Source organism: Panicum virgatum, chromosome 8N (genome assembly GCF_016808335.1).
Source record: "Panicum virgatum strain AP13 chromosome 8N, P.virgatum_v5, whole genome shotgun sequence".
In the NCBI taxonomy this organism is placed as follows: Eukaryota; Viridiplantae; Streptophyta; class Magnoliopsida; order Poales; family Poaceae; genus Panicum; species Panicum virgatum.
In genome coordinates, this window is record NC_053152.1 from 13,754,941 (window position 1) to 13,772,480 (window position 17,540).

Here is a 17,540-nt window from a genome sequence, read left to right on the forward strand (position 1 = left end):
AGTTTTTTAAGATAACAATTGTTTTCCTCTAATTTTTTGAGAACAATTGTTTTCCTCAAAAAGATGCCAACTACGGAGAACAATTGTTTTCCTCAAAAAAGATGCTAAGCCCCAAAATTATACGGGCCAGCACACTCCATTAAAATGAAAAAAAATATTTGAACAAATCAATCAAGCCCAAACTTAGCGGCCCGGCCCACTAGGGTTTCTCGCCTGTTCGATAAATATCCTCCGTTTCCGCCTCCTCGCCCCTGTCGGCCGCCATCTCCCCTCTCTTAGGTTTTAGGTCCCCTCGCCGCCGCCGCCGCCGGCCTCGCGAGCTTGCCGAAATGGTCGCCCACAGGGTAAGCCTCTCTTCCGCTCCGCCGCCTTCTCCGCCTCCTCTCGATCCGCCTCGCGTGTTTTCTCCTCCCGGCGTGGCTGCTGACCTCGTCCGCTTTTCTGTGATTTGATTCGAGCGCGCAGTTCCATCAGTACCAGGTGGTGGGCCGCGCGCTGCCGACCCCCGGCGATGAGCACCCCAAGATCTACCGAATGAAGCTCTGGACCACCAACGAGGTCCGCGCCAAGTCCAAGTTCTGGTCAGTGCCTTGCATCCACTGATTGCTGCTTTGGTGTGCTGTTCTTGAACGACGGCTTGTGGGCTTGGGCGCGCGCAGGTACTTCCTGAGGAAGCTCAAGAAGGTGAAGAAGAGCAACGGCCAGGTTCTCGCCATCAACGAGGTACGACTCCTTCACCTCTTACCGGCAATGCTGCTATGCTTTCTGAATTCATGTGGATCGAACGGTTTTGACGTTGCAAATATGCAGTAGATAAGTGTGCTACGATTGTTAATCCAATGTCTTGAGATTGATGCCTGCTCTAGCCTCTGGCTGCATAAGTAATGATGTGCCTCTCTACCGATGGGTTAAATGCATATGGAATGGTGTATTCTTGCGCTACTTACTGCTAGTGAGTAGTGATTTGTATAATGTAGGCGTGCCCACTTGTGTATAAGATCTGAGATGGTAAACTTGTAATGATGAATCCGTCTCAGGTTGATTGTGCAGAATGGCTTTGCCCTTGGATTACCAGAGTAATGAGTTTGTGCTGTTCCTCGCTATGTTGCTTTTGGATCCATTTCTGCAGAAGTTGCGATAGATAATACTAATTTTCAGCAATAGAGTGTTTCAAACTTGTAGGCTTCCAACTTGCTAATGCATGCCAATGTAAATGTAGCTGTAATAGAGCTAGGTGAGGATGGGCGCTATCTTAGTTAATCAGCTGCTGAAAAGTTGTAGAAAATTTGAACATGTTAGATGTTGCATCCTTCTAGCATTGGTTCTCCCTTAATTGTTGATTTGTTGTACTATTTGTTTTCTTTGTCATGTATGCTTCTAAACAGGTTCGGTTTTTTTCAGATCTTTGAGCGCAACCCTACCACAATCAAGAACTACAGCATCTGGCTGCGTTACCAGAGCAGGACAGGTTACCACAACATGTACAAGGAATACCGTGACACCACCTTGAATGGTGCTGTGGAGCAGATGTACAACGAGATGGCCTCCCGTCACCGTGTGAGGTCCCCCTGCATTCAAATCATTAAGACAGCAACAGTCCACTTCAAGCTCTGCAAGAGGGACAACACCAAGCAGTTCAACAATGCCAAGATTAAGTTCCCTCTTGTGTCCCGCGTGATCAGACCACCAACCAGGAAACTGAAAACGACCTTCAAGGCTTCAAGGCCCAACTTGTTCATGTGATCCATCTCATCATGACTCCCTTCCTAATCTGTAATTGCAGACAGTTTGGAGGGTTGCTAGTTGAGGTTAATCATATCTACTGCAACTTAATGTTTCTATATTTTAGTTTTAGGTCCTTGTGGACTTAATTAGCTTGATGAATATCCTCTTTTCCTTTTCCCCTCTTATCATAGCTGCCTTCTGCTTTGGTGTTCATCATAAATTGTATTGTTTGCTTATGGTCTTGTGGCTGTAGTCTGCACAGTTGTCAAGTCAGTAGCAACATGATGTGGCTGAAGTAGTTTTTCCAATGTATCCAACATTGTTATTTGTTAATCTGATAGTTTTTGTTTTATTGAGTGTTTTGTATGCATGTTAGTGGTAGTATTTTGGTGTTTTAAGTAGTGATGCTTTGTTGTTCGTAAATATGCCTATTACTTTTGAGGGCAACTTTGCCGAGGTTACCAATAATAAATTTGGTTTCCTTTTTTTCCCTGTTGCCTAAATTACTGTTGCTGTTGGATGCTTGAACTATTCTATCCATTAACTGATCGGTTACATGGATGAGCATCCTTGCCAACATTGTCTAGTAAAACAACATTTTACTTCCAGTTATTGAAACTTGTGGCTGTAGTCAGCCCAGTTGTCAAGTCAGTAGCAACATGGTTGAAGTAGTTTTTCCAATGTATCTGTCATAGTTATTTGTTAATCTGATTGTTTCTTGTTTTATTGAGTGTATTTCCTATGCCTGTTATTAGTGTTAGTATTTCGGTGTTTTAAGTAGTGATGCTTTGGGGTTCAGTTGTTCACAAAATGCTGTTACTTGGGAGGGCAACTTTGCCGAGGTTTCCAACAATAAATTTGGTTTCCTTTTTTTCCCTGTTGCCAAAATTACTGTTGCTCCAGGATGTTTCAACTATTCTATCCATTAACTGAAATGTTACTTGGATGGGGCATCCTTGCTGACATTAGTAAAAGAGCATTTTACTTCCAGTTATTGAAACTTGTAGTGCTGCCTTTGTTTACATTTTGAATTCCCAAATGTTCTTTTGTACCCTGACATAATCTGTTCCTTTTTTCTTTGACTTGTTGCAATCAATGCGCTTTTCTGGTATGACTTAATGTAAGATCCTACTTTGCATTTTTTTGAGCCAATTGTGTTGATGCTTAGATGTTTCATGCATTGAAACTGAATTAGTTTCTTAATAATGATGACATTTCTCATTAACATTGTTATAACTGGGGCAACTTTGCCGAGGTCACCAAGATTTAGTTTGGTTTCCTTTTTTTCCGTGTTGCCTATATCGTCCATTGCCTGATTGCTCACGCTCACTGACCTTGGTTCTGTGGTAGGCATCCTGGCAAACATCAATTTATCAATTCTATTTACTGTTTTTGTTTTTCGACTTGTACCATTGTTGAGATTGAGATCCTCCTTAGTGGTGTTTATTGGTGTGATATAGCTCCTTTTCTTGAAAATTCTGAATTGATGCAAGCTGTTTTTTTAACAGAGGACGTGTCTTTTAATCAACAATGCTGTTTTCCCTCTGCATCGATAGGTCCATTACATGCTGACTGGCATTGTAGTCTGGTACACGGGAAAATCTTGCAAGAATGTAATGTATTAAGTCTATCATATAATTATTGAATTTCATTCACTTTTGAGAAGCCAATTTCTGTATATTTGGTTTATGCTGGTGACTGAGTGCTGATTCTATTGTTTTTTGGGTTAACGCTATCTGTTTTTCTGTCATGATTGCTTGCAGTGGTGCTGTTCGTGGTCGATCACGGTTAGGGTGGTGAGTTTTGGTCGAGAATGGTTAGTGGAAGTTGAGCATCGGACGCAAGTTCGTGTATTAGCCTATGGGGCACGTCAGCACAATCATGATCCATTATTGAATGAATATAAGTGATATGGGATCATATAAGTTCATGTATTAAGCTTATTATGTGGCACGACAACGTTACCATGTTCCATACATTGGATGAATATAAATGTATACTACTAAGTAACCACATTAACACTCTTCACACCTCATGTTTGTCACAACAATTAAACAATGTGAGCCAAGTCATTGTTTCAATTTGTTTTTCTTCTCTTGTCCTTGGGTTACACAGGACCATTCATCAAATGCTCATGATTTCTCGCTGTCACCTGGTGACATAAGTTGCATTGACTAGCAAAAGAGTATTTACATTAAAATCATACAGCTCTAAAATTCCTTTTGTTAAAAAAACATACAACTCTAAGAATTTTGTTACTTAGAAGCTTTTGGATACAATATGATTACAAAACATAGATAATACATTCTCCTTTAGTGTCCTTTAGTTTTACATGATAATTCACTAAATACGGTGATGTTCACAAGGCTTCTTCTAATGACAATAAGTGAATATCCATGTGCTACTCTATATTTTAGGTGTAACTATGTCTAACTACTTACTACCGTTACAGGCACCTATTTTTTGAGTGATTTATTAATACCGCAATTTAGTTTAGTAATTTTTTATTAGTTTGTTTAGTAATTTTATTGTTGGGTGTAGAATAGCATTATCATGAATAGATTAAGCATAAGCTAGAGGATATATCTAGGAACCTAACATGGACACAAAATCACATGCTTTTCTATGGTGCCCCCCCCCCTTTTTTTTTTGATAATACCATGGTGCCCTTTATAGCTTCAAATGACCATTACATACTCGTGATGTCCACAAGGTTCTCATTTGGTGAAAAGCTTGTTACCAACAATGATGGGATAAGCATGAGCTGGAGGATAAATCTAACAACCTTCATAGTTTTAGGGTTTTATTATTTTGCCTTACCAAAAGGGTTTGGTTTAGGATATGAAATTATCACCAGCATAGATAATAGCATATGGTTTCCTCTATTGTCCTTCAATTTCACATAAGCAGTCATTACATACTCATGTAATCTACAAGGGACTCAATCCAATTAAAGTTTGTTAGTGATAATGATCGGATAAGCATGATGTGAAGTTATATTTTAAAAGTTTTGGAACCTTTTAGGTTTAATTTTCTTTTGTCTAAATGAAAAGCTCGAGAATACGACATGGTCACCCAACGCCTAATGTAAAGCTTGAGGATACGACATGATCATAGAAAATGGACAACACTATATGCTTTGCTATGACGCCCTTATGTTTTAAATGACCATTCATTACACACTCGTGACGTCCATAAGTCTATCATCTCGTGAAAAGCTTGTAAGCAATAATGATCAGTTAATCATAAGTGGAGGCTATATCTAATCTAACAACCTATATAAGTTTTTGAGCTTCATGGGTTTCATTTATATGCCTTACTAAAAGCTCTAGGATATGAAATTGTAAAAATAACAAAGACAACAATACGTTTTCCTCAGTGTCTATTCAATTTCACTGTGGTTTAATATGTGCACAAGGTTCTCAATGCAATTTAAAGCTTGTTTGTGATAATGAAAAGCTTGACAATACGACATAATCACTAGATGCCTAATGGAAAAGCTTGAGGATACGACATTATCACCGAACACAAATAATTGTACATGCTTTCCTCTGGCGCCGTTCAGTTTCACTGGGCTAGGTACCCATGAGCTGGAGGATATATCTAAAAACCTAGAGCGTTTTAAAGCTTATGGATTTTGTTGCTTTAATTGAAAGCTTGAGGATACGATATGACCACCGAATGTGGACAATACAACAGGATCACCAGATGCCTAATGGAAAGCTTGAGGATATGACATTATCACCGAGCACAAGCAATAGTACATGCTTTTCTCTTGCGCCGTTCAATTTCACTAGGCCAGGTACGCATGAGCTGGAGAATATATCTAAAAAGCTAGAGCGTTTTAAAGCTCAAGGGCTTCGTTGCTTTAATGAAAAGCTCAAGAATACGACATGACCACCGAATGCGGACAATAGTCCATGCTTTCCTCTGGTGAGACGCGATGTACAGTTAGTCGTTTTCTAAAAAGGTACCTTGCAATCCTATATAAGCCACCCAGGCCATTGTGGTTCTCCTATTATTTACTTCTATTTGATCAACAATTCCAAACGGAAGTTGGTTGAAGCTTTAGTAAGGTAATAGATTTACCTTGCTGATTTTGTAAGTGAATTCACTTTTGTATGGGTGAGGTTATAGTTAGTCTGAGTGTTATCGTTCTATATTTAGAAAGTAATTCCTCGATTGTGGCAACTTTATGTATTTTTTGGTGATACCACTCATCATTAACAATCACAAACTAAATACTACCTAATTGAGTATATGTGCATCAAATAGCTCTATTTATACAGGTGCTAGCTATGTCAAGTGGATCAAAAGGAGGAGCTGGACGTCCACAAGAGTTGCATGGATCTGCACCAACACCATTGCCATCACTGCAACCACAAGAACTTGATGAGTTCTGGAGGAAGATCATTGTGGAAATTGAGAACATGGTGAACTTGAACAATCACACTATACCAATGAGCTCTGTTGTAGAAATCATTAGAGAGCACCAAGGTGGCTTAATGATGTCATCTGAGGCACCACCAGTCGTCACAAAGGTCCTGGAGATATTCATCCAAGAACTTACGGTTCGTGCCTCGATGTGTGCCAAATCCCATGGCCGCTCCAGCATACTTGAATCAGATATCTATGAGGCCATTAATTCTGGTGAGTCCTATGTCTGCCTGAATAATGTTCTGCGAAGGGCTGTGACAAATCATGATCAGGCATCCATGTCCAGCAACGCGCCCCAGCTACAACAGGTTCATATGATAACTTGCAAAACTCAATTACTTACCATTAAAGTTGACTAATTTAGTACATGATGTTCAATTTCCATTTTCTTTTTTTATCAGGAACCTCATCTTGTTGCAGCAACTTCCAGACTGATAGATAATGGTCCAACCGATCATCCGTACAAATCAGGGGAAGAAGCTACCCAAATCAGCGCTGAAGAACCTGATGAAGATCTCAACCTGCCGACTACCTCAAGTGGGGATACTGAAGAAACTAAATAAACAGCACAAAAATGGTGGTAGCTTCAATGCCCCTCCATTGTCTCATCATGTTCTCTAATAAATGATGTGGTGGCTGCTCAACCATGTATGCATGTCCTACATCTAGAAATAAATGATGGGAAACTTTGTATGGAGTTTTGTGTGTGTGCCGCTATCAAGTAATTTGCTTTGTATTTCCATTTGTGTATCCAATTTATTTTAATAAGTAAAGGTTGCATCCATTTTGCTGCCCAAGTTAGGTTCCATTCAGAATACATATTTTTCACAAGATTTCCAAAGGAAAGCCAATTCCTCTTTTTTGCTGAGGTCATGTACTAGATGGAACGGAGGAAAGTAGCTCCCAGTTCTGGAGGCAAGGATCAGTCTCCCCCACAAAAAAACAAGGAATAATTTGTGCCGATGTTTCTTTGAAATTTCGTTTTGTGTGATTAGTCCTGTAGTTAAGCATGTGCTCGTGCACATCAAGCCATTTTTGATTTTTTTGATTTTTTTTGCACACGTAAATAAGGCGCACGGTTTGGGCTTTAGACGCGTTCACTTTCACAAACACAACCTCCTGATGCTTCAGAACATATGCGCATGCTCAGATCAGCATGAATCATGGCGTGGATAGAAACAGCAAAAATAAACCCAAATCATTGCAAACAAACATTATCACCACCATATCAGGAATAATACTCTTATAACTGACACACTCAACAGCTTACACTAAGCCCCATGATGCTTTACCTTTCGTTCCAATGCAATCTTGACCTTGGTGATCTCAATGCACCTTTGCAACTTCTTCGTCTAATTTGTCCACACACTTACAACAAAAATTAGCAATTGTGCTGCTAAAGTGCAACACAACATATATATTATCAGCGCACAATAGCTCAAATGAAATTAAACACACACAATTTCTAACAAAAAAAGAAAAAGAAGAGAGCTTTATACACTAAAATAAACTGAGCAATCAATACCTGAAACACCAAGCTAAACATATCTAACAGTACAACATATGTCTCCTCAAACGGCAAGATGCATAATATAGTAATAGATTAAAGCATTCATTTACTGATCATTGGTAATATTTTATTTATTTCATTTTAAAGTGAATACTTAGTGTGGTCTCCAAAACCGAACTTTAACCACTAATTTATATATATGGCATAACATTTCTAACAACAAAACCATGGTCACAGAAAACACTTCCGAAATATTAATTCAGTGGTATCAGTTTTGTACCAAAAACCGCTACATGTAGTTGGGTTATAGTTGTTTTCCTTTTTTTTAATAAACTAGGTAGAAGAGCTGCCAGACAGAACAACAATTCCTGCCAGTTGAATCGGAACATCAACGTGCGCCGCAAAACACCATCAGAGATCATGAAACTCGAATCTTGAATGTGTGCACTGCTAACAAAAAGAAATAGAGAGTGTATAACCTGAGCTTCGCACACTTGGAGCTTCAGAAACATTGGTGAGCACATCTTCTGCTATAACATTCAGATGCTGACACTCATGCTCAATGGCTTCAATGTCATATTTAAAGATCGACTTTTCTATCGAAAGAGCATTCACTTCGCCTACTAACCTTTCCATCCCCAGCTTCACCCAACCATACTCGCAAATAAGGGAGCCGACAAGTGTAGTGTAGCCACACCAGCTCTATCTTTAGCGAGTGTAATGTTCGTCTAAAAAAACACAAATGGGAGCAAAATATTTTATCAGCAATCATGTAAACCTTTATAGGTCTCAACAATACAGTAGTTTAGGATATGAATCAAGGTAATGGCACATGTGGAGTCGGGCCATATTGAGTCGTGCAATGGGATATTGTGAAAACCATAGCCACCAAGTTTCCAGAACAACAGGATTGAGGAACGAGGTGCGGAAACGTGGTATGACACTTGAGATGGATTTTTATATGGCGGGGATGAAATTGTTCCTACGTTCCCATCCCTGGAACGGTGTTCCTGGAACGAGGAACAGATGGGTGTTCTGTGTTCCGATGACTATGGTGAAAACTGCACAAAAGTTTGAACAAGTTAGGACTGTACCATAGAGATTCATTGCTGTGGGTACCAAGATCCTAACATACGCATAAGAAAAATATCAAACAAGGTAACCAAAAGAAAAATCTAATACAAAAATGTAATAAAAAGTTATTGATATCCAGTGTTTTCAGAATTAAGTTGGTTATAGAGGAATATATAACCGAAGTATCAAATCGCATTAGTGATCTGATTATAGTTGAAGGTTGAAAATTGGACTTTAGCGATAATTTAAGGGTGTAAATCAGACTTTTCCCATTATATTTAGGGCAGCAGGAGCAGGCACAGGAAGTACTCATAGAAGATTTGGGACACCAAGGCCAGACAGAGATTGGATCCATATCCATCAATCCATCCAATTCCGAATCCAACCAACCAATTAATTTGTATTTTTTATTAACACTACTATCACAGATTTGATTATTTTTCTAACACTCCATCACCGCCGTTGAGTTCAAATCTGTGGTAAACTTTGACCATCAGTTTGTCAGGGCCGGTCTAAGGATGGCAACGGGTTGGGTTTAGTTCGGGTGGAGTGTCTGGGCACCCAAAATCGAAACCCGAACTTAAAACCCGAACCCAGCTCGAACTCCAATTCGGGTCAGAATCCATCTCGAAACTTGCGGATAACTGTAACCCGACAGATAATCTGAAACCCAACTTTTTTTTTTACAAATCAGCATTCTAGCAACCAAGGACAACATAAGAGTACATGATAACATGAACTGAATCTAGTTGAGATTATTACAAACAGCTGAGGTTATTACAAACAGAGCAACACTACACAGGGAGCACTCCAAGTTTAATTCAAGATTTCAAGTGCAAAACAACACAAATCAAGGATTGGCGAGGTCGGCACGGCCTGGAGAGGTACCAAGGTTGGCGAGGTCGCTCGTCGGAGGCCCAAGACTTCAGGGGGGGGGGGGTGCGGTCGTGCTAGTGCCGTGCGGGTCGCCCGTCGTGGCACGCAGAGTGGAGGGGGGAGCCTGCTGGCCTGCCGCTGGGCAGCTGAGGTGTGCGGCCACCGACTGCCGTGCGGGGCGCCTCTGCGCCTGGGCTGCAGGCGACCGCGGCGGCGCCGAGCGCCGTGCCGTGCAGGGTGGCCTGGCGGATGGGCGGGCAGCGTGCCAGTGCCTGTGCAAGCGCGGAGCGGGATGTAGGAGGCCAGGATATGGGATGGGTGAGGGCGTGAGACGCAAAGGTGTCCATGCGGGTGACGAGTAAGGGGCTTAGAGGGTGAGGGTGAGCATAGGATTTCCTGGTTTGTATAGTTAGGGTTGGTAGGTGGGCTTCTATTGGGCTGACTGTTTCGGAGGCCCAATAGAGCTCCGTGGGTTAATTTTAGAATCCTCCCCAAATCCACAATATTTTGATTATCCGAACTTGCAAATCCACAGATGGAAATCAAAACTGAACCCGAAAACCTGCGGACCCGATATCCACGAATATCTAGCCCGAACCCGCCCCACTGGGCAAGGGATTAGAGTTGGGCCCCTCTAAAAAATAGTGATAATAATTATATATAAATTTTCCCAATAAGTCAGGTGCATCCAAAATAGATTAATGAAAAAAACTATACATATTAATATTATTTGATATTATCTTAAACATATGTACTAGTAATTCTAAATGGAAAGTCATTAATGAAGGTATAAAATAATATCACCCATATATTTCTTGAATTAAACTTAAAAAACAAATTGTAATTGAAACTTGAAATCTAGTGTAGGCGAAAATGTTCGAGAGTTGCATGGCTTTCTATGTTCGAGAGTGGTCATGGCGCTGCCTAGCAAAGCAAGACTCGTTGGACGCCGGCGTGTAGGCGCTAGAGGGAGTTATGCACAGGCTAGGCACAACACAGTCGTGAAGTCATGGCGGTGGCATCCTTCTTGCAAGAAGCACTAGAGTTGTGGAGCCTTTATTGTGGCCGCGTGGATGTGGATTGTGTAATCTCCAATGCAACTGCTAATCAATGTCGAGTAATTACATAGCAAAGAACAAGAAGATGGCATAACACCGCGTATAGAGTTGTGGGGAGTTGCCAGTCATGATAAACCTTACGTGATGATTTGTTTCATTTAGAGAAAGTATTATTAGAGAAAGTAGTATAAGATAACGTAGGAGGGCTAAATGGAATGCCACATCATATTTGTGCTGAGTCGGAGGAGAGAGAAGTTCACAGCCTGCTCTTAGCCGGCTGTAACATTGAGTACAATAAACTTGGTGAGAGAATAAGGGAAGAAAGATAAATCAAGTAGTAATGGTGCAGTCCACCTATACAGCCAACTATTATATGGGCTGTCTATTGGATTTCCTTAAGATGACATGGTAACAACATATACCCTATAGGTAGCTAAATTTTTAGCCTTGCCCTTACTTATCTCCCTATTGTTATGGGCATTGGATTTTGGGGGCCCGGGTTAGACGCCCCTCTCGCCCCTTGTTGGTATTTCTTAACGCTCACAGATAAGATATGCAAGCGCACAGAAGATACCATTGTAGCACTTCACCCGGAGAGTATTTTGGGTATCATATTTTCTCAAGGAACGGAGGTGTAACGATCTTCTAGCTAGTGTACCCTTGAAGAACAAGAGGTAAGAGAGGTTTGGGTAGTCTGATTTATCTAAAGATAAGGATCAAGGTTAGGTAAACTTAGGCTAGTCACTCGTTCACTTCGGGCACCGATCTGACCCAGGTACTGTTAGGGACCTCCGGCTATTAGCTATACGCCGCACTCGGACAGGAGGGACTACAATAACCACGAAGCAGCTTTGTAGCTGACCAACGAGGCTGTCACCATCCGTGGTCTACCTTGCAATTCTGAAGAGTACATGGCAAACAAAGGCAATCTAAGGCCTAAACACCACGTTTAAGCCGTCGACTACTACTCTAGCATCGCGTAGGGTTACCCGTCTTTATCAGGGGCCCTCTACCAGAGTATCCATTACGAGAACGGATGATGAACCCCTAAACGAATGAATAACTTAAGAATACTTAACTAAGAACTCACCAGAAGACGAACTCCAGATACTTACTCAAACAAATTGCATCCGTCTGAGGTACAAGACGAAGAGAGGCCAAGAAGTCCGGCTCTTCCCCGATCCTCCTTCTCACACACTCCCTACTCTAATGATACAAGTGGAAGTCTCTCTTTCTCTTCTACTTCTTGGATCCTCTTTGAATGCCTTGATATGGGTGAGTGCAGGCTCTTTTATAGCTTGTAAGGTCGGTTCCCGCCATCCCAAAGTATGGAAACTTGTTCGATAAGAGCGAATCACTGGCCAAGATGCACTTGGACTGGTGTCAGTCCAGGTTCGGCCGACCCTATGGGTCGGTTGGCCCACATCTGCTGCCTCTGTTCACCGCCTTTGACTAGGTGACTGACAGGTGGGTCCTTGGTTCATTTGTGTGTGGGTCGGGGTGAAGTGTCCCCTCATAAGAGGTGACTCAAATGTGATACAAATATCAGTCCCAGGAGGCTGATAACATATTTATTATATCAGATGGTATATCACCGTACAACTCTACGAGGTAATAGGCAATGAAGCGCCACTATCGCGAGGATAACAACTAAAACCCAAACAAGGACGTTAACTACAAAGAGATCATCAGAGTCTTGCGCCATACGAAGCTTTCTGCAGGTGACCCTATCCACAGGCAAGGTTGGGTGCAGAACGGAACCCCTACTCAACGTCCTCGGGAACTGGATCTTCCTCTGTAAAAATTAAGCAAGGCTGAGTACAAACATACTCAGCAAGTCCAACCACACCCACGGAGGGGGTATAAACAGAATACATGCACAGGATAAATCAAGGATAAGGCTAGGGTTTAATTTGCGGAAAGCTAATTTTTATGCATGGGCTTATTTTGAAACAGGGTTTTTCTTAAAACAAATCTTTAGTAATTGAGTGGGGATTGATCCTACACAAAGGATCCAAGTTTTAAATTACTACCGGACTCCTCATCCGCCGTAGCACACGACACAGCTGCCGGACACTTTTCCAAAACAACTCACACCAATCCATTCATTCCCAAAAGAAGTACTAGTTGTGTGACCAAACCGTAACTCGCCCAGTACCGTGGGCACGGCTATTCGAATAGGTTTTAACTCTGCAGAGGTGTGCAACTTTACCCACAAGCAGGGTACCACAGCACGATCACCTTAGTGTCGGTGCAGATCCCAACAAAGCCATTACCCACCTCAGCTAGACCTGACTAGCCAACATGGGATCCACCAAGGGGTCATTGACCTATCATCGAGGTTTAACCGGGGCATAAGTCACCACGATCTTAACCCTTCTCCTTGATCACCCGTTGCTCTCAGTTCTCCTGATGGCAATCAGACTAACTAGTGGGATTTATGCTAAGCCTTTGCCACATACAACAGTTGAGTTGTTTGCACAATAGTTGAGTTAGACAAGATGACACATCAACTCGGTCCTTAATTGTGACAGGATGGATATCTCCCAACCTTGCTCAACCACACAGGTACGAGCACACCTTTTGGCAATTCACACAGAAGTGCCATCCATCTCATCCAAACTCATCTTTCTTTTAGTTTCCAAAAATTTCACATTACCCCTTTCCACACACTCACACATTTTCCTTTTATAAAACAAGTTGTACCATGTTCAAGGTCCTAAGCATTCTAGCAGCGATTAACATCCAAATAGAATAAATCATATTTAGACATTAATCTAGGTGGTCAAGGAATGGTTATAACAAATCAAGGGGTGGCTATCCAACCATGTTTTCAGCCGTCAAAGCATATGCAGTTTTGTAAAACAGGCCAATAGGTTGTGTTTATAAATCTGGGACAAAATATGCATCAAAGGAAGAGATTGAACTTGCCGTTCGCAAAGCCTTCCGGGAAGTCTTGATCGAGGTACTGTCCTTCGGGTTCGGGGTCGCGGTACTGGTCCTCGCACACTTGCTCACAGTACTGCTCGTCGATGGGCTCTCCCTCGTTCACACCGTGATCTATGGCACACACAAACAAGCACACAATAAAGAAAAAGAAATAAAGGTTTTACCGTTGAGTTCGGATCGGGAAAAATTAAGATAGGGAGATAGGAGTAATATTTTTGGGTGGTTTTCTAATGGCACGGCTGAGATTATGCTCGAAAGGGCGTGGTAAAGTTTCGGGGAAAACAGAGGATTTTTGGCCCATGAAATGATAAGTTAAAGATAAGTTTAGGGGCTAATCCGGGGGTTCAAGGACCTATTCATAAATATTCTTGGGAGTGAAAGGACTCGAATAGAATTTTTGATAATATTTGGGCCACTCTAAAAAGGGCAAGGGTCTATTCATAATTATTTTTGTGTAGTGGAAGGGTTTATTTTCAAAAAGGAAGAATAGGAGGGGCTTTCATGGAAAAGGTTATAGAGAGGGGGGGGGGGTTAAGAAAAAGGAAGGAAGGGCAGGGGCCTCTACACAAAAGTGCCTTCTTCTTCCTCACGACAGGGGAAACAGGGGAGGGGGACGCAGGGGGCAGTGGCGGCCCTTGCCGGTGGCCCTGGGGCACGGCGGTGGCCGGGGAGAGGGGGAAAACGGAGAGGGAGGCACGGGGAACCGATTCCCGTCCTCACCTTGAGCGGAGGCGGCCCGAGGCGGCTTGGCCACGAGGGCCGGCGAAGGCAGGCGGCGATGGTCGACCATGCTCGTGAGCTGCGGTGTTCATCCGGTCAGCGATGGTCGCGAGCGGTTTCGGCAGGAAGTGACGCGTACGCGAAACGAAGAAAGGTAAAACGATGAGGGGACGGCGATTGATTCCGGTGTCGGGACGTCGGATCGTCGGGAAAGATTTTGGGGAAACAGGATCTCAGACAGAAAAGGATTTGGAAAGATTTGAGCTCAGCGTTGAAAAGATTTTAAAATAATTGTTAGCGAGTAGTTTAATTGGATGAATTTTTATGGATGTTACATACCTACCCCACTTAAAATGAATCTCGTCCTCGAGATTCGGCTGATTCCTAAAGAGATGGGGAAATTCCTTTTTCAGAGCATCTTCGCGTTCCCACGTAGCTTCTTCTACTCTGTGTCTGCTCCATTGCACTCTGCACATCCATACTTCTGAGTTCTTTGTTCTTTTTGTGACAGTGTCCAGAATTTTGACCGGTACTTCCTGGTATCGCAGGTCTGGCTGCAAATCTATTGCCTCCACTGGCACGTGTTCTATCTCGGGTACCTTCAAACACCTTCTCAATTGTGAGACATGGAACACCGGGTGTATATCTGACATTCCTTCTGGTAGTTGGAGTCGGTAGGCTACTTTTCCGACTTTCTTTAGCACTTGGTACGGTCCAATGTACCGAGGGGCTAACTTTCCGTGTACTTGAAACCTTCGGGTCCCTCAAATAGGTGAAACCTTAAGATAGACGAAGTCTCCTGGATTGAAACTTATTTCCCGTCTCTTCTTGTCCGCGTAGCCCTTCTGTCTGGACTGGGCTGCTTTCAACTTTTCGTGGATTTCTGCTACTCTTTCTTCTACTTTCTTTATGAGGGCTGGTCCAACTAATGAGCGCTCTCCTACTTCTGACCACATCAGAGGGGTTCTGCACTTTCTCCCATAGAGAGCCTCAAATGACGACATGCCTAAGCTTGCCTGATAACTGTTGTTGTATGAGAATTCTGCATATGGTAAACTTTGTTCCCAATCTTTATCACAGGTAAGGACACATGCCCTTAACATATCCTCCATGATTTGGTTTACCCTCTTAGTCTATCCATCAGTCTGCGGGTGTTAGGCCGAACTAAAATCCAATTTGGTCCCCATGGCCTTATGCAGACTTTTCCAAAACTTGGAGGTGAACTGGGTTCCTTGATCTGAAACGATTCTACTAGGTACACCATGCAGCTTTACTATGTTATCCACATAGAGCTGGGCTAGCTTTTCTCCACCATAGTTAGTCCGTACGGGTAGGAAGTGAGCGACTTTGGTGAGCCGGTCCACTATTACCCAAATGGAATCATAACCTTTCTGGGTCTTGGGCAATCCTACCACAAAATCCATTCCTATCTCATCCCATTTTCAAACTGGGGTAGTGGTTGTAGTAATCCTGCTAGCTTCTGATGTTCCACCTTGATCCTTTAACATGTGTTGCAATGAGCAACGAACTGGGCAATGTCTGACTTCATTCCATTCCACCAATACTTTTGTTTTAAATCCAAATACATTTTGGTGGACCCTGGGTGAATGGAATATGCCAAGTTATGAGCCTCGTCCATGATCACTTGTCAGAAGTCCCCTTCTTTGGGCACACAAATTCTATCTTTATACCACAAGGTTCCCTTATCGTCCACTCGAAAATCCGGTGCTTTGTTCTCTCCGGTATGTTTGTGAATTTTCATTAAATCCTTGTCCGAACTTTGGGCCTTTCTGATGCTATTCTCCAGGGTAGGTTGAACACTCAGCTTGTGGCTGGAGCCTCGAGGGGTAATGTGCACGTTCAATCGTGCCTTTTCCTCTTGCAGATGGGCATTCTTTGGTCCATAAGATTTCCGGCTTAAGGCATCGGCTAGCACGTTAGCTTTGCCATGGTGGTAGTGGATTTCCACATTATAATCCTTGACCAGTTCTAACCATCTTCTCTGCCTGAGGTTTATATCTGGTTGGGTGAAGATATACTTCAGGCTCTTATGATCCGTGTATATCTCACACTTGTTTCCAATCAGGTAGTGCCTCCAAATCTTGAGGGCATGCATTACGGCTGCAAATTCCAAATCATGTGTTGGGTAATTCTGCTCATGAGGCTTGAGCTGTCGGGAGGCATAAGCTACTACCTTCCCGCCTTGCATGAGGACACATTCTAACCCTTGGCGGGATGCGTCACAATAGACGACAAAATCCCGGTGGATATCTGGTAGGGTTAGCACTAGGGCGGTTGTCAATCTTTTCTTCAATTCCTAGAAACTCCTTTCACAGGACTCTGTCCAGACAAACTTCTTTTCCTTCTTAAGTAGCTCGGTCATGGGTCGGGCTATCTTGGAGAATCCTTCAATAAATCTCCGATAATACCCAGCTAATCGAAGAAAGCTTCTGATCTCACTAACATTAGTTGGTTGTTGCTATTTGGAAACCGCTTCAACTTTCTTAGGGTCGACTGCTACTCCTTCTGCGGTCAGGATATGACCAAGGAAGGCCACTTTCTCCAGCCAAAATTCACATTTGCTGAATTTGGCAGAGTTTGTGCGCTCTCAACTTTTCCAAAACTACCCGCAGGTGTTGCTCGTGTTCCTGGACACTCTTGGAGTAAATCAGTATGTCGTCGATAAAGACTATGACAAACTTATCTAACTCATCCATAAACACCTTGTTCATGAGGTTCATGAAATAAGCAGGTGCATTAGTGAGTCCAAAAGACATCACAGTAAACTCAAACTGCTCATAACGGGTGACAAACGCTGTCTTTGGGATGTCACTTTCCTTAATCTTGAGCTGGTGATATCCTGATCTCAGATCAATCTTGGAGAAGTCCTTGGCTCCTTTTAGCTAATCGAAGAGATCATCAATTCTGGGGAGAGGGTACTTATTCTTGATGGTAACCTCATTCAGTGCACGATAATCTACACACATTCGGATGGAGCAATACAGGGCTGTTGTGGCCGGTCCGCGCGAGCTAGATCTCACCGGCCATGGCGGACGGCGGGAGGAGGAAGAAGGAGGGGAAGCCGCGCGACGGCGGGGCTCTGGGGGTACTTATAGGCCAGAGAGCACCTGGGTGAGGGGAGTGGCATCTGGGGGAGGCTGATTCGGTCCGGGGTGGCTCGACGGCGGGCT

The 17,540-nt window shown here is 42.8% G+C and overlaps 2 protein-coding genes across 2 annotated transcripts; both read left to right on the forward strand.

Moving 5' to 3' along the window:
• The first annotated feature begins 203 nt into the window (after positions 1 to 203).
• Positions 204 to 2,077, forward strand: LOC120686133 (60S ribosomal protein L18a-like). The gene is made up of 4 exons (XM_039968300.1): positions 204 to 344; positions 466 to 581; positions 660 to 723; positions 1,402 to 2,077. Exons 1-4 carry the CDS (start codon positions 330 to 332, stop codon positions 1,741 to 1,743), a joined length of 537 nt encoding a protein of 178 aa, XP_039824234.1. The 5' UTR covers positions 204 to 329; the 3' UTR covers positions 1,744 to 2,077.
• Positions 2,078 to 6,000: 3,923 nt separating this feature from the next.
• LOC120684563 (nuclear transcription factor Y subunit C-4-like) lies at positions 6,001 to 6,798 on the forward strand. Its single transcript, XM_039966412.1, has 2 exons — positions 6,001 to 6,470; positions 6,564 to 6,798. The coding sequence occupies exons 1-2, from the start codon at positions 6,024 to 6,026 to the stop codon at positions 6,723 to 6,725; spliced, it is 609 nt and encodes a 202-aa protein (XP_039822346.1). The 5' UTR covers positions 6,001 to 6,023; the 3' UTR covers positions 6,726 to 6,798.
• The last annotated feature ends 10,742 nt before the right edge of the window (positions 6,799 to 17,540 follow it).

Excerpts from the sequence above, each read along its gene's own strand:
- LOC120686133 (XM_039968300.1), top strand. Across the intron at positions 582-659 it reads CGCGCCAAGTCCAAGTTCTG|GTACTTCCTGAGGAAGCTCA; the intron begins GTCAGTGCCTTG and ends GGGCGCGCGCAG. Across the intron at positions 724-1,401 it reads AGGTTCTCGCCATCAACGAG|ATCTTTGAGCGCAACCCTAC; the intron begins GTACGACTCCTT and ends GGTTTTTTTCAG.
- LOC120684563 (XM_039966412.1), top strand. The coding sequence starts at position 6,024 with ATGTCAAGTGGATCAAAAGGAGGAGCTGGACGTCCACAAGAGTTGCAT. Across the intron at positions 6,471-6,563 it reads ACGCGCCCCAGCTACAACAG|GAACCTCATCTTGTTGCAGC; the intron begins GTTCATATGATA and ends TTTTTTTATCAG.